The 14,773-nt window shown below is 45.3% G+C and overlaps 2 protein-coding genes across 6 annotated transcripts in view; one reads left to right on the top strand and one right to left on the bottom strand.

Moving 5' to 3' along the window:
* KIAA1328 (KIAA1328 ortholog) overlaps positions 1-10,923 on the bottom strand; it is a 180,182-nt gene extending 169,259 nt beyond the window's left edge. The window contains exons 1-3 of one of the 3 annotated variants that reach the window (XM_042831185.1): positions 10,851-10,923; positions 7,238-7,273; positions 3,755-3,894 (exon numbers count right to left, since the gene is read on the bottom strand). In XM_042831185.1, coding sequence (XP_042687119.1) covers positions 3,755-3,894; positions 7,238-7,273; positions 10,851-10,902 — 228 coding nt within the window. In that variant the 5' untranslated portion in view covers positions 10,903-10,923. Of the gene's footprint in view, positions 1-3,754; positions 3,895-7,165; positions 7,278-10,850 lie in introns of those variants that run through there. The other 2 variants (XM_042831186.1, XM_042831187.1) reach the window with 2 other exon arrangements.
* A 202-nt stretch (positions 10,924-11,125) lies between these two features.
* The window catches only part of TPGS2 (tubulin polyglutamylase complex subunit 2), a 48,046-nt gene continuing 44,398 nt past the window's right edge, over positions 11,126-14,773 (top strand). For all 3 annotated transcript variants that reach the window (XM_042831143.1, XM_042831142.1, XM_042831147.1), the window contains exon 1: positions 11,126-11,289. In XM_042831143.1, the coding sequence (XP_042687077.1) occupies positions 11,217-11,289 (73 nt within the window). In that variant the 5' untranslated portion in view covers positions 11,126-11,216. The remainder of the gene's footprint in view (positions 11,290-14,773) is intronic.

The raw sequence follows: 14,773 nt of genomic DNA, 5'->3' as shown, positions 1-14,773 counted from the left end.
ACAAGACAACAAATAAGATAGATTCCAAGACCTTATAGACTCCCTTTTCAAGATGTTTGCCCTTTCTACACACCTACATAATTTCATAACTCCGTATTTTCTAGAGGAAGTACACTACATAAGGAGAAGATGCTCTCACTTTATAAACCACACATTGAAAGGGGACAACTTGCTGACGAAGCAGACAAATTCCATCAAACGGAAAGTAGGAAGATGGAAAATTATGATCAAGAACAGTTAACCATTGATTTATTCAAACTGCAAAAAAAACTCCAGAGCTAACAAGAGTTCCTGAAGTCTTCTCCAAAACTTTCAACCTATTATGCTTAGTCAAGTCCACATGGAAGAAAAGGTAAGTAATTATTTCTGCTAAGATTCACATTAGACTGAAATCCAAACCGTTCTCTTCAGTAGACAATCCTGGTAAATTGTAATAGTGAGCTACCTACCAATACAAAAATTAAGTGATTAAATCTCTCTAGACATGTACATAACCCTACATGCACCTGGAAGAAAATCATTTATTTTAGTCATGAAAACTCCTTGTGAACAAACTTGGAGAAACCTTCCTCTCTGTAACAAGTAAAATGTATTTGTTCTGTTCGTTTCAAGCAATTCAGAGTTTATCTTCAAAGTACAAGGTTTCCATGAGGAATTTAAATGACATGAGAAAAAAACAGGTTAAAAAAGAGTAAAAGATTTGAAGCTACTGTATTGTCACAGTTGTAAAAGTACATCTGAATCTCAAATGCAGATTTGGTGTATTACACACTATATATAAAAGAATAATAATAATTTCTAAATAATTTTCACCAGGAAAACTGAAAAAAATTTCTCTAAACAGCAAGTAATACTAGCAACACAAAATACAAGAAAGTAGATTTTAAAGTGAGGTACGAAGACATCTACGAGGCACGTCGCTTGCAGATGCTTACAATGAAATGTATTTACATAAAGATTCTGCATAATGGCAGCTATTTGTGAAATTTCTCCACATGTCTTTTAACAACAACATCATTTGCAAAGTGGAAGGACATACCAGCCTTCTAAAAGCAAGTGCTGATAAAAAGAAATATAAACTGAGAAGAGACCAGGAGCAGTCCTAAAAAACGAATACTACCATGTCATAAGATGGAAAGTAGAGCTACTTAAGGATTGAAAGAGCAATGACACTGTCAAACTATCGAGAACAGCATGATCTATCTTCACACTGAACATACATGTGAGGCATACAGCATTTAGTCAGCACACAGATGACAGGCATCTTCACCCAGACACAAAATAATTGTTTAATGCATGTTAATAAAGCAGTGAACCTGAAGCAGTCAAAAATTTTAGATACTGCCTGGAAGTGCAAAGATACCTCACATTAGTAATTTAGAAACTCACTCCATGTGACTACCTAGCAAGAAACTTAACAGCATTGAAATGGCTTTCAAATGGCTTTCATAGTCAATATGCTGTCCAAATCTTGTTAGAAAAATGGCATTGCTCAATAATTTTACAAATATCACGAGAATCATAGAATCACAAGGCTGACAGCAACCTGCAAGATCATCTAGTCCAACTGCCCTGCCATCACCATTGCTACCACAAGCATTAAACCATATCTCGCAGCTCCTCATCCAGATGCCTACTGAACACTGCCAGGGACAGCAACTCCACCACCACCATTCCAGTGCCTGACCACTCTCTGAGAGAGAAAGTTCTTCCTTATATCCAACCTAAACCTCCTCTGATACAACTTGCAGCCATTTCCCCAGGTCCTGCTCATTGCCTGGAAGAAGAGGGCAAACCCGTCTTCACCACAACCTTCCTTCAGGAAGTTGTACAGTGCACTGAGGTCTCCCCTGCGCCTCCTCTTCTCCAGACTGAACAATCCCAGCTCCTTCAGCTGCTCCTCATAAGCAGTGTGCTCCAGACCCCTCACCAGTTTCGCTGCCCTTCTCTGGACACGTTCCAAGGCCTCAGTGTCTTTCTTGCAGTGAGGGGCCCAAAACTGGACACAGTACTCGAGGTGCGGCCTCACCAGTGCTGAATACAGGGGAACAATCACTTCTCTGCTCCTCCTTGCAACACTGTTTCTGATGCAAGCCAGGATGCAGTTGGCCCTCTTGGCCACTTAGGCACACTGTTACATGTTCAGCTGAGCATCAACCAACACCCCCAGGTCCCTTTGCTCTTCAGTCATCCAGCCACTTGTCCCCAAGCCTACAGCGCTGCATGGGGTTGTTGTGGCCAAAGTGCAGCACCCAGTACTTGGCCTTGTTGAACCTCATCCCAGCAATCCAGCTTATCCAGATCCCTCTGGACACTACCTCCCAACTTGGTGTCATCTGCAAACTTACTGAGGGTGCACTCAATCCCCTCGTCTAGGTCATCAATAAAGATATTACACAAGATGGCCCCAGTACCGAGCCCTGGGGGACACCACTTGAAACGGGTCGCCAGCTGGACTTCACACCATTAAGCACTACCTGTTTGGCACGGCCCTCTAGCCAGTTCCTTACCCAAAGAAGGGTATATCTGTCCAGGCCATGGACAGCCAGATTCCCCAGAAGAATCCTGTAAGAGATTGTGTCAAAGGCTTTGCTGAAGTCTAGGTAGACTACATCAACAGTCTTTACCTCATCTACCTCGTCTGGTCATCCAGTTGTAGAAGGAGATGAGGTTGGTCAAGCACTGCCTTTTATGAAACCATGCTGGCTGGTCCTGATCCCCTGGACACCACGCATATGCCCTGTGATCTCACCCAAGATGATTTGCTCCATTAATTTCCCTGGTACCCAGGTCAGGCTGACAGGCCTGTAGTTCCCCAGATCCTCCTTACGGCCCTTCTTGAAGATCAGAGTCACATCAGCAAGTCTCCAACCCTCTGGGACCTCTCCAGTTAACCAGGAGTGCTGATAGATGGCTAAGAGCAGCTCAGAAATCACCCCGCCAGCTCCCTCAGCACCCAGGGGTGTAGGCCATCTGGTCCCATGGACTTGTGACAGTCCAGACGGAGGAGGAGCTCTCTGACTGTCTCCACCTGAATCACTGGGGGTATTTGAGTAGCATTCCAGACTTCCAGATCAGGGCATAAAATGCCCAGAGGATAACTGCTATTAAAAGCAGATGCCTTAGTATACAAAATAAACTTCTGAGGAAAACTCCACTGCTCTGAAACTTTGAACTATGGGAGAAGTGTCTTCTGCAACAGGAGTCGACAAGACAATTCACTGCAGCAATCAAAGATATTATCAACTTACTACATTACTCCTATTACTCTGACACGTTTTAACTTTTATTGTCAGAAATGGAAAGCTATTTTACCTTGTTACATGAGCAGCCACAACTGCTCTGAAAAAAATATTATAGGTGTTGCTTCTAAAAGTTAAAACACGTCCAGTGGAACTAGTCTATCTATTCAGACTGAAATACTACCAGTGTGTTTGGCAAGTAACATATAGATTAGGTGCTACTCAAATCTACTCCCTCCCTCTACACATCTATTTTACATTCATTTTACATAGCACTGGTTGCATACCACTTGCACAAATGAGCACACTCAGCTTTTGTTCTCTTTTAGATAGCAAGCCACCCAAGTGGAAAAGTAATTTTGCCAGCAGGTCACAGCGCAAGTGGGCAAAAAATTCAAGTCTGCAAGAACAATAGCTCTCTAAAACCATTCAGAAGTTTTCAGTCTAAAGATTTTCTGACATCTTTCCACTACACGCACTCAGCATAGCACGAAAAATTTGCCTCTACTGACCTGATGTACTGTCAGATCTCCTGTGCTTCTAGCAGGATCCATGGAAACAGAAGAAACAGCTATAGGCACCTTCAGCTCAGTTTCACCTTTATGACATTTTGGTAAATATCTTGTTCTTAAATTCCCTTTTGTAGACAACCCTGTTAATGAAAGACAAACAAAACACACAGATCATGAAGTCAAAAGGGACCCTTCTTCAGCAGCGAAGAACGAAAATTTCAGTATCTGTTTGCAGTTTCCCTAAGAGTCCTACTCCATACAAAATTTTGCAATGATGAGTATATTAGCAGAAAAAAAGGAAGTGCATGGTACTGAACAGCACCCAGTCACACGGATATGGAAATAAATTCTAAAACATGCTCTTTTTCTTCTTAGATTCAACACAAAAATTTACATTTAAGATGCAAAAGCATAAAACTAACTGATGCTTTGATATTCAAAGACAAAAAGGAACCAAAGGGAAGTAGGACTGTTAAAATTTCTGTGATAAAATACACATTTTTTCTGTTATTCAGCCTGCCTACTAATTGCTCAGACTAACTCTCCCTCTCAGGATCAAACACATGAGTGAAGTAACACTGCAGTGCACACCATAGAGATCCTGCCACACATGGAACTAGTCCGCTCCTACTGATGGTTACAACAATATAGCAATGAATATCCTCACAGTGCAATTATAAAGTGGCAACACCAACCCTGAAACCTTCTACAACCATATGAAAACCTACAGCCTGAAAGATCGAGTTTTGATTGTTCAGAAGTGCAAAAAATTTTGAACAAAAAATATTGAATTTACACTAGCAAACTGCTCACTTTTCTTTGGGCAATGAACTTGAGAAGTGAGACAACAGTTCAAGTTAAAGAACAAAATTAACAAGCTTTAACATCTCCTTGCTCGGACATGAGGAAAACAATGTTTCTGACATTCTTCTCACAAACACCAGAGAGGAGGAGTATTACACAAAGTCATCATTTCCAGCATTCTGGATTCGTGCTTTTTTTCATAGGACACATTGTATAACATCACCTGGCCTGAGCTATGCTATTTAAAAAATACAGAGGCTGCTTCAAAAGTAATGCATCCTATTTAATTCCATGGAAACTGCAACAGATACAGAATCACAGAATCATAGGGGTTGGAAGGGACCTCCAGAGATTCCAGCCCCCTGCCAAAGCAGGTTCCCTACAGCAGGTCGCACAGGTCGGCATCCAAGCAGGTCTAGAACATCTCCAGAGAAGGAGACTCCACCACCTCCCTGGGCAGCCTGTTCCAGTGCTCCGTCACCTCACTGTAAAGAAGTTCCTGCGCACATTTGTGTGGAACTTCCTGTGCTGCATTTCTGGCCATTCCCCCTCATCCTGTCTCCACTCACTGCTGCAAAGAGTCTGGCCTCACCATTCTGCCCCCCACACCTCAGATATTTATAGACCTGGATCAGGTCCCCCCTCAGTCTTCTTTTCTCAAGGCTGAACAGACCCAGTTCACTCAGCCTTTCCTCATAGCAGAGATGCTCCAGGCCCTTCACCATCTTTGTGGCCCTCCGCTGGACTCTTTCCAAGAGATCCTTGTCTTTTTTGTACTGGGGAGCCCAGAACTGGACGCAGTGCTCCAGATGAGGCCTCACCAGGGCAGAGTAGAGGGGGAGGATCGCCTCCCTCGACCTGCTGGCCACGCTCTTTTTAATGCACCCCAGGATGCCATTGGCCTTTTTGGTCACAAGGGCACACTGCTGGCTCATGGCCAACCTGTCATCCACCAGGACACCCAAGTCCCTCTCTGCAGAGCTCCTCTCCAGCAGCTCATCCCCCAACCTGTACCAGTGCATGGAATTATTCCTTCCTAGATGCAAGACTCTACACTTGCTTTTGTTGAACCTCATCTGGTTTCTTACTGCCCAGCTCTCCAGCCTGTCCAGGTCTTGCTGAATGGCAGCACAGCCTTCAGGCGTGTCAGCCAATCCTCCCAGCTTCGTATCATCAGCAAACTTGCTGTGGGTGGCCACTATCCCCTCATCAAGGTCACTGATGAAGATGTTGAACGAGACCGGACCCAGCACAGACCCCTGAGGAACACCGCTACCAGTCTACAACCAGACTCTGCACTGCCAACTGACGTCATCTATGTGAACTGGTGCAAAGCATTTGGCACTGTTCTGCATGACTTTCTGGTCATCAAATTGGAGAAATATGGATTTGATGGATGGACCACTGGCTAGATAAGAAATTGGCTAGATGGTCGCACTCAAAGAGTTACAGTCAATGGCATAATGTCCAAGTGGAGACTGATGACAAGTGGCACTCCTCAGGGACTAGTGCTAGGACTATTTAACATCTTTGTAAGTGACATGAACAGTGGGATTGAGTGCCCCCTCAGCAGGTTTGCAGACAACACCAATCTTAGAGGTGCAGTTGACACACTACAGGGAAAGAGTGCCATCCAAAGGGACCTGGGCAGGCTGGAGATGTGAGCCTATGCCAACCTCATGAAGTTCAACAGGGCCAAGTGCAACATCCTGCATCTGGGTTGGAGCAGTCTCAAGCACACATACATGTTGGGCATGGAATGACTTGAGAGCAGCCCTGAGGAGAAGGATTTGGGGGTGTCAACTAATGAAAGACTCAACATAAGCTGGCAACGTGCAGTTGCAGCTCAGAGGGCCAACCATATGCTGGGTTGCATCAAGAGAAGCAGAGCAGCAGGTCAAGGGAGATGATTCTGCCCCTCTGCTCTGCTCTCATGAGACCCCACCTGGAGTACTGCATCCAGATCTGCAGCCCCCAACACAAGAAAGACACAGAGCTGCGGCTCTTCAGCCTGGAGAAGGCTTCAAGGAGATGTTGTAGCCTTCCAAGAACTAAAGGGGCCCACATGAAAGTCAGGGAGGCTTTATAAGGACATGTAGCAGTAGGTTGAGGGATACAGTTTTTAAGTGGAAGAGGGTTGATTAAGGCTACATATGAGGAAGAAGCTCTATACTGTGAGGGTGGTGAGCCTCTGGAACAGGTTGCCCAGAAAGGTTATGGATGGCCCATTCCTGGAAGCATTCAAGGCCAGGCTGGATGAGGCTTTGAGCAGCCTGGTCTAGCAGGAGGTGCCGCTGCAGGAGTTTGGAGCTAAAGTTCCCTTCCAGTGCAAATCACTCTGTGATTCTACAATTCTATTCAAAATTTAAAAGATCTGAGAATCTTCAACATCCCTTGGAGACTACATTTAAAATTCAGCCTACCTTATAGAATGAAAACTCTATGATGTACTTGCAATAGAAAAAACTGCCCTGAAGCTGTTTATTTTATACCATGTGCTTATCTAAGCAGAAGAGCATCTCTGCTATAATCCTGTATGTCTCATTACAAGTTAAATTACTTGTGATGACTCTGTGCCTTACACACCTACGTACACAAACCACGTACCTGGAAAAACACTGCAAAGTTCAGCATTCACAGGAAAAAAAAACTTTGTTTACAGCTACTATAAGGTCATACCTGAAACATATACCATTGGCTGTTCTTCATCAGATACTGCGTGTAGCTTTGTCAAAGGTAATAAATACAAAAGATAACCAACTATAACAAGCATTTTGCCTTTAATTTTAAAAGGTGGTTTGTAAGAAAGCAAATCTGGGAAACTTTGAGAGCATCAGAAGGAAGAAAAACTCAATTAGGAAGGAAAAAATAAAGAAGAACACACACTGATTGCTAAAAGAAAAAACGCTACTTCTCCTTCACTGTGTCTTTACTTTAGATAGTAAAGTTTATCTCTCAGGTCACCTTCAAGAAACATCCCAGGGAGCAGTCCCAGTTATGGGAGCCATTACTAAGACAATGAAGTGATAATACATTTAAATCAGAGCAGGTTTTCATCATATAACTAATCCCTTGATATGTAGGGAAGACAAACTTCCAGAATAATCCATGTTTGTGCAGCAATGCAATTCTGTATTTTGTACAGCATGTTCTGAGAAACGTAAATGAGGATAAACTACAGAAACTTTCCAGGGAAGTTGATGATTCTCATCTGACCATCACATGGCAAATACCAGCTGAAAGCCTGAGGACCTGTTCTCTTTAACAAGATGAAGAGTTGCTCTGAAACCATTTCTAAAAGTAAGCCATCTAAATTTAGAGTGTTAACTATTAAATTACTTGACTGCAAAAAAACACTCAAAAACTCACACAGGATCTGTCACCATATATTTGGATTATGTTAGCAATCTCTGAACCTGCAACCTTGCCTCCTAGAAACCACTACAAATACAACTCAACACAATTCAGGGAAGGGTGTAAACTACAGAACTTTCCTTAAAACAACAGCTGCATTTACCTGAAAGTCCAGGTTTTTATTCCTACATAAATTACAAACATTACAATGAAGTGAAAAACAAAAGCTGAGGCTACATAGTTCTCCTCCACTAACGTTTTGTTTTTTACTGTTTTTCTTTCCTCAGCCGTAAAAGTTTGGTCAGTTAACTCAATTTCTTAGTTTCTGTATTGTTTACTGGTAAGTTTAGGTTTTGTACAGTTGTCTTTGCACAATCAAATCAAATTGTGAAAATACTTCAGCTAACCTATACCAACTATCACTTAAAAACTTATTAAGCTGTCATGTGACATAGAAAACTCCATTAGAAAACAGAAGCTTTCATTTCTGGGTAGGAATTTCAGATTCAATTAGTCCTCACTGTCCATTACACAGTGGATAGTTGGCACACTGGAAAGGCTTGGTCACATACTTCACTGTAATCTTTTTGATCCAAATTATCACTTATGAATAATTATCTCTCATCATCTTAGGCCAGTTTGAGACCAACTTCATCTCATACTGGTGCCAATAGTTTCTCTACAAGCACTGAAAGCACTTCTGTTCTCACCCATAAGCTGCAGCCTGCTCTCTCTGTCAGAGCACAAAGTGGGGTCATGCCATGAACCAGGTGAAAAAGCTGAATCAACTCTAAAAGTAAAGCACCACGTTTCCTCTTTCCAAAAATCACTAATGCAGATCAAGACTGGGTAACAGCCACGTCCAAACAGCTGTGTCAGCAAAGCTATGACAGCAGTCTGCAGGATACCAACGAGATCTTCAACTCATACTGCTACTACAAACAACAAACTTCAGCACTGGCAATTTATTTCTCAGCTGACATATGGTTAATCTGTGTCAACAACACATGTCTGTAAAAAAAAAAAACAGATTAGCCTACAGAAACTGGGCTTTTTAAGTTTGCCACCCATATTGGCACTGTTGTAGATAAATACCTAATAGAGGGATGAAAAAAATTAGAAGCTGATGCTGTTTCTCCCCCAAGCTATCAGAACCATTCTCCCACAAAGGTTTGCTACCTAGTATATTAGATTAAGCTGAAGTCAGACCAGTTTTCCTTAATTAGTGGGACTGAAAACTGCCATAAACAGGCCCACGATCCCTGTCTCAGAGTGAAAGACTGGGGACATTATGAGCATCAGCCATTTGAAATTAATTCACTGCCATATGCTCTCAAGATTCCAAATGGGTTGACTGTGAATGTTATAACCCTGCTGGCATTATAGCTAATGTTCAAGGCAACAGTAGTTGCCCTACAGCAAACTAGAGACGCACAGCAGTGCAGTATATTGGAGTCTGTTTTGCTATGCAGCATCCATTTGGCAATTACAGAGAAAAGTTCAATTTTCCTTGGTTAGTAAGTCAATATTACCAAATCTCCCAAGACCCAAACCCTTCTTCTTTAAAAGCATCTACTATACTATTTATTCTTGGGATTGACCTATTTCAGTGTACTTAACCTTTTCTAAAACTGGAAGCAACACTATTCACTTGCAAAAACACATATAACAGAAGATTTCTTGGAATATCTTGATGCATGAGAGCAATGCTATTGTTTTTAAAAATACACAAATACAGCAATTGTAACTGTGTCAACTTTTTCACAGCTAAACCGGGTAGTGACACTGCAGCAACAGATCTGATATGAAAGAGAAAGTTGCCCTATATAAATTTTTTTAAGCACAAATTAGAAATTTTCCAAGATTTATAACAAAGTGCTCCCTACACAGCCCTTTGGATGGCTGGCCCATTCCACTCATGCATTGTTTTGGAGTGTGTGGGCAATCAAACATAAATACAAGAGCACTCACGCATACCTTTCTTTTGAATCACTTTTGGCTGAGGCTGAAATCTCAACCTCAGCGCCAGCAACTGCAATGCCTCAAGTCCCTCTGACCTACAGCTAAATATCAGCACATAAATTTCATAGAATCATATCACAGAACCATGGAATGGCATGGGTTGAAAAGGACCACAATGATCATCTAGTTTCAATCCCCCTGCTATGTGAAGGATCACCAACCACCAGACCAGGCTGCCCAGAGCCACATCCAGCCTGGCTCTGAATGCAGGCCAGACCTCCTGTCATGTCGCATTAGTTCTCCACACCTTCAACCTACAGGTCTTCTAAGTCAGCCAAGCCTCTCACTCAGCTTTATGAGTCGAAACACCAATGCCAGCTCTTCAGCATGTCTGAGCCACGTAAGCCTACCTCGCTAGCCAGCCTTTCTCGTGCTGCACCCCAACAGCAAAACGGCTGTGTGCTCCACCTGCACGCCCAGCACTGCAGTTGCACACCTCCTGCAGACCGACCTCGGTGCCTGGCGCTCACCTCTCACACACGAAGCTCCCGGGTGCCCACAGGCTCACCCTAATAGCCTAGCCCCCACTCCAGTCACAAAAGACGTACTTTCCACACCTTTTTCGTGCCGCCTGAACCTTCAGCTCAGCGTCTCCTTGCCGAATTCCCTTCCACACCTCCATGTCCCCTCATTCCCTCCTTGCTACCCCCTAAGGTGCCGACGGACCCAGTGGTCCCAGCCCGCAGGACGGGCTGCGGATCCCTCCCCACACACCGCGATCCCCCGTACCTCCTTTGAGAGGATCGCAGTCCCTCGGACCCCCTCCCCCATCCGAGGCTGCAACCCCTGCCTCAGTTTCCCCACTCCGCTGCCTCCCCCCTCCCACGGCTGCCTCTTGCCCTCCCTCCCGCCCCTCTCCCTCCTCTTCACACAGCCCCCTGGCGCCAGCGCCCGCCTCCAGGCCATGAAAGGATACTGTCCCGGCTCCAATACACATCCCCACCCGGCTCGGGGGCCACCTCCGCCATCTTGAAACAACCGCCACTCCCAGAGTGCCCCCCGCCACCCCCCCTGTGCTTGGCGCCTATTGGCTGCCCGCGCCGCCTTCTCCCTGCAGCCGGGCGGAAGAGCGGGGCATTGTGGGAGTGGTAGTCCAGCGGGCGTTAATTACCGCTGCCGCTGCGGGCCGACCGCGCGGGAAGGACTACAGCTCCCAGCGCACCCCGCGGCCTAGCGTTGCTACGGGCTGGGAGAAGGACAAACGCGCGCGTTTCCCCACTCACACACCCACACGCGCATCGGTCTCGTCGGTGTGAGGGGCGCTGGGTAGCGCCCTGCCGAGATGGAGGAGAAGCCCTCCGCCGGCATCAGGCCCCACCTGGACAAGCTCACCCTGGGGGTGACGCGTATTTTGGGTGAGGGCTCGGCGGGTGCGGGGCGTGGCCGGGTGGGCGCCGGGAAGAGGATCTTCAGTGGTGGGTGGTGGGCAGTGGGAAAGTCGGGCTGCAATGAAGAGCACACTTCAGCTTCTCGTCAGCCCTCAGGTGGGCTCTGGGCTCGTGGCTGGTGGAGGCTCCAGCGATCAGCGTGGTGAATTCGGGCTCCTCCGGCCTTCTGTCTGGCGTGGAGCTGTGGTTGGAAAAACAGGCATCTGTCCCAAGCCTTGCATACGGGAGCGTTACAAGCAGCAATTTGCGGAGTGTTTTCTTAGGGATTTTAAAGCCCACAGTTGCTGGTGTCATTATTTAATCCATCTTCTTCACTGCAGGACAGAGAGAAAGGCCTCACTGCTGCCTTCCAGTACTTAAGGGGATCTTACAAACAGGAAGGGGTTCGAATTCTTGAACAATCTGTTCAATAGGGCAAGAGGGAATGGATTTAAACTAAGGGAGGGGAGATGTAGGTTAGATGTCAGGAAGAAATAATTTACTCAAAGGGTGCTGAGGCCCTTCCACAGTTCCTGGAAGCACTGGAAGCACTCATGGCTGGGATGATGGGTTTCTGGGCTGCCTGATCTGGTTGGGAGCAACAGCCCATAGCTTGGGGTTGGAACTGCGTGAACTTAAGGTCCCTTCCAACCTATGCCTTTCTGTGATCAGGTACCTGAAGTTTATCACTAATCACAAAAGTTCTTGGGTTGCCTCTTAGACAAATGAGATTAAAAGATCAGGGCAAAATTCCTGTCACAGGCATCAGTGAGGATACTGTTTTGAGCCCACATTCTGTGCAGTGTTGTTTTTTTTTTTCTGAAAACTTCTGATTGGGCTTCTTACCAACAGTGCTTGGAGTGCATAAAAAGAGGGCTGGAAACAGGGAAGGAGAAGTAACTGTCCCCCTCTACTCTCCTCTCATGAGGCCTCATCTGGAATACTGTGTCCAGGCCCAGGGCCCCAAGCACAAGAAGAATGTGGAGCTGTTGGAATGGGTCCAGAGAAGGCAGTGAAGATGATCAGAGAACTGAAGCACCTCTTCTGCAAAGGGAGGGAGGGAGGGAGCTTGGCTTGTTAAGTCTGGAGAAGTCTCCAAGGAGACCTCATCACGGTCTTCCAGTGCTTGAAGGGGTCATATAAACAGGAGGGGGAACAACTTTTTGCCCAATGTCTTAGTGATAGGATAATGAATGGCTTTAAGCTAAAAGAAAGGAGATTTATGTTAGATATCAGGGAGAAATCATTACTCAGAGAGTGGTGAGATCCTCACACAACCTGCCCAGGGAAGATGTGGGTGCTCCATCCCTGGAGGTGCTCAAGGTGGGGATGGATGGAGGCCCGGGCAGCCTGAGCTGGTGGAGGGCAACTGTGCCCACAGCAGAAAGTTTGGAACTGGTTAGTCTTTAAGGTCTTTTCCAACTTAAGCCATTCTATGATTTTCAAGATCTGTTTTCTTTTGTTGTTTGGGTTTTTTTTGTTGTTGTTGTTTTCCAAGTATGAGTTCATAATTTCCCCATCACTTTACTCCAAGAGCATTAAAAGGTAGAACAACTGACGATCAACATCATGGAAAATGCATCCGTTAGCAGATCTTTTCATAAAATTACTAGCCTTTCCTACATTGTGTATTGTACAAGATGGCAGTGCAAACCCTAGTCTGTTGCTGGAATATTTTCTTTTTTCTATTTTTTGTTTTGTTTTGTTTTAATAGTCTGTCCATTTCTTCTGGAAACTTCACACATTTTGTGCCGAGTGAAGTAGTGTGATGCATGAGATCTACATCACCATACTAATTGGTGAATGGTGTGGTGAATGGAGTGGTGAATGGAGTTAAATCCAGCTGGCGACCGGTCGTGAGGGGTGTTCCCCAGGGGTCGGTGCTGGGGCCTGTCCTCTTCAATATCTTTATTGATGACCTGGATGAGTGCATCGAGTGCACCCTCAGTAAATTTGCAGATGACACCAAATTGGCTGGAAGTGTGGATCTGCCTGAGGGTAGCGAGGCCATACAGAGGGATCTGGAAAGGCTGGAGAGCTGGGCTGAAGCCGATGGGATGAGTTTCAACAGGCCAAATGCCGGGTCCTGCACTTCGGCCACAACAACCCCAGGCGACGCTACAGGCTTGGGACGGTGTGGCTGGAAGACTGCGTAGAGGAAATGGACCTGGGGGTATTGATTGATGCTCGGCTGAATATGAGCCGACAGTGTGCCCAGGTGGCCAAGAAGGCCAATGGCATCCTGGCTTGCATCAGAAACAGTGTTGCAAGCAGGAGCAGAGAGGTGATTGTTCCCCTATATTCAGCACTGGTGAGGCCGCACCTCGAGTACTGTGTCCAGTTTTGGGCCCCTCACTGCAAGAAAGACATTGAGGCCCTGGAACGTGTTCAAAGGAGGGCAACAAAGCTGGTGAGGGGTCTGGAACACAGGCCATATGAGGAGAGGCTGAAGGAGCTGGGAATGTTCAGCCTGGAGAAGAGGAGGCTCAGGGGAGACCTCACTGCTCTCCATAACTTCCTGAAGGGAGGTTGTAGTGAGCTGGGGGTCGGCCTCTTCTCTCGTGTCATTAGTGATAGGGCCAGAGGGAATGGTTTCAAGCTACGGCAGGGGAGATTCAGGCTGGACATGAGGAAGTATTACTTTTCAGAAAGGGTGGTCAGCACTGGAATGGATGCCCAGGGAGGTGGAGGAGTCACCGAGCCTGGGGGTGTTCAAGGAAAGGCTGGATGTTGTGTTGAGGGACATGGTTTAGTAGGAGCTATTGGGAATAGGTGAACGGTTGGACTGGATGATCTTTTAGGTCTTCTCCAACCTTGGTGATTCTATGATTCTAATTCAGATTAGCTGAACTGAAAATTTGGGGAAACCATTACGTATCTTTTCAGAGTTTGTTTTTTTCAAAGAACGAAAGCTATCTGATTAAGAAATATGTCTTAGTAGGCTACAGACCTAGAAGTTACCTTATTTTAAATCTAATGTGTCACATGAATCTCATGGATGCCTTTCTGCCTGGTATGACATAAAAACAGTGGTCACTTTTAAAAACTCTTCAGTTTTTTAAATATTTTTTTAGAAAATAAGCATGATTGTGTAATGAAACTCAACACATGCCTTTCAAATGACAAAATTTTGGATGTCTACTAATTGGGAGCTTGAGGCCCAATTTTCTAATACCTTTATGAAGATGCTCATGGTACCATTTCAGAAACCAAATTCTGTAGATAAATTCTACATAGGGAGTTTTTGCTTGTTTGTTTGTCAAACTCCTGTTCTTTGTGGAAGTCTCTGGAAAGTTTGACGTTTGTCAGGAGAATTATGGAGGCTATAGTTTCAGGGGGAGAAGCATCTTGTTCCCTCTCCAGTACGACTCAGTTTGCTGAACTTCTGTAACTAATGGCAATCAGCCTTTCTGGAATTTGCCCACTAAATCTGAGTAGCTGGTATTAACTGTTTGGGACTGTCCAGAGCTCG

The sequence above is a fragment of the Centrocercus urophasianus genome, unplaced genomic scaffold, assembly GCF_019232065.1.
Source record: "Centrocercus urophasianus isolate 14NV4802_14NV808 unplaced genomic scaffold, USGS_Curo_1.0 seq_35, whole genome shotgun sequence".
Lineage (NCBI taxonomy): Eukaryota > Metazoa > Chordata > Aves > Galliformes > Phasianidae > Centrocercus > Centrocercus urophasianus.
The sequence above is the reverse complement of the archived record's forward strand: the minus strand, read 5'-3'. Positions and strand labels throughout refer to the sequence as shown.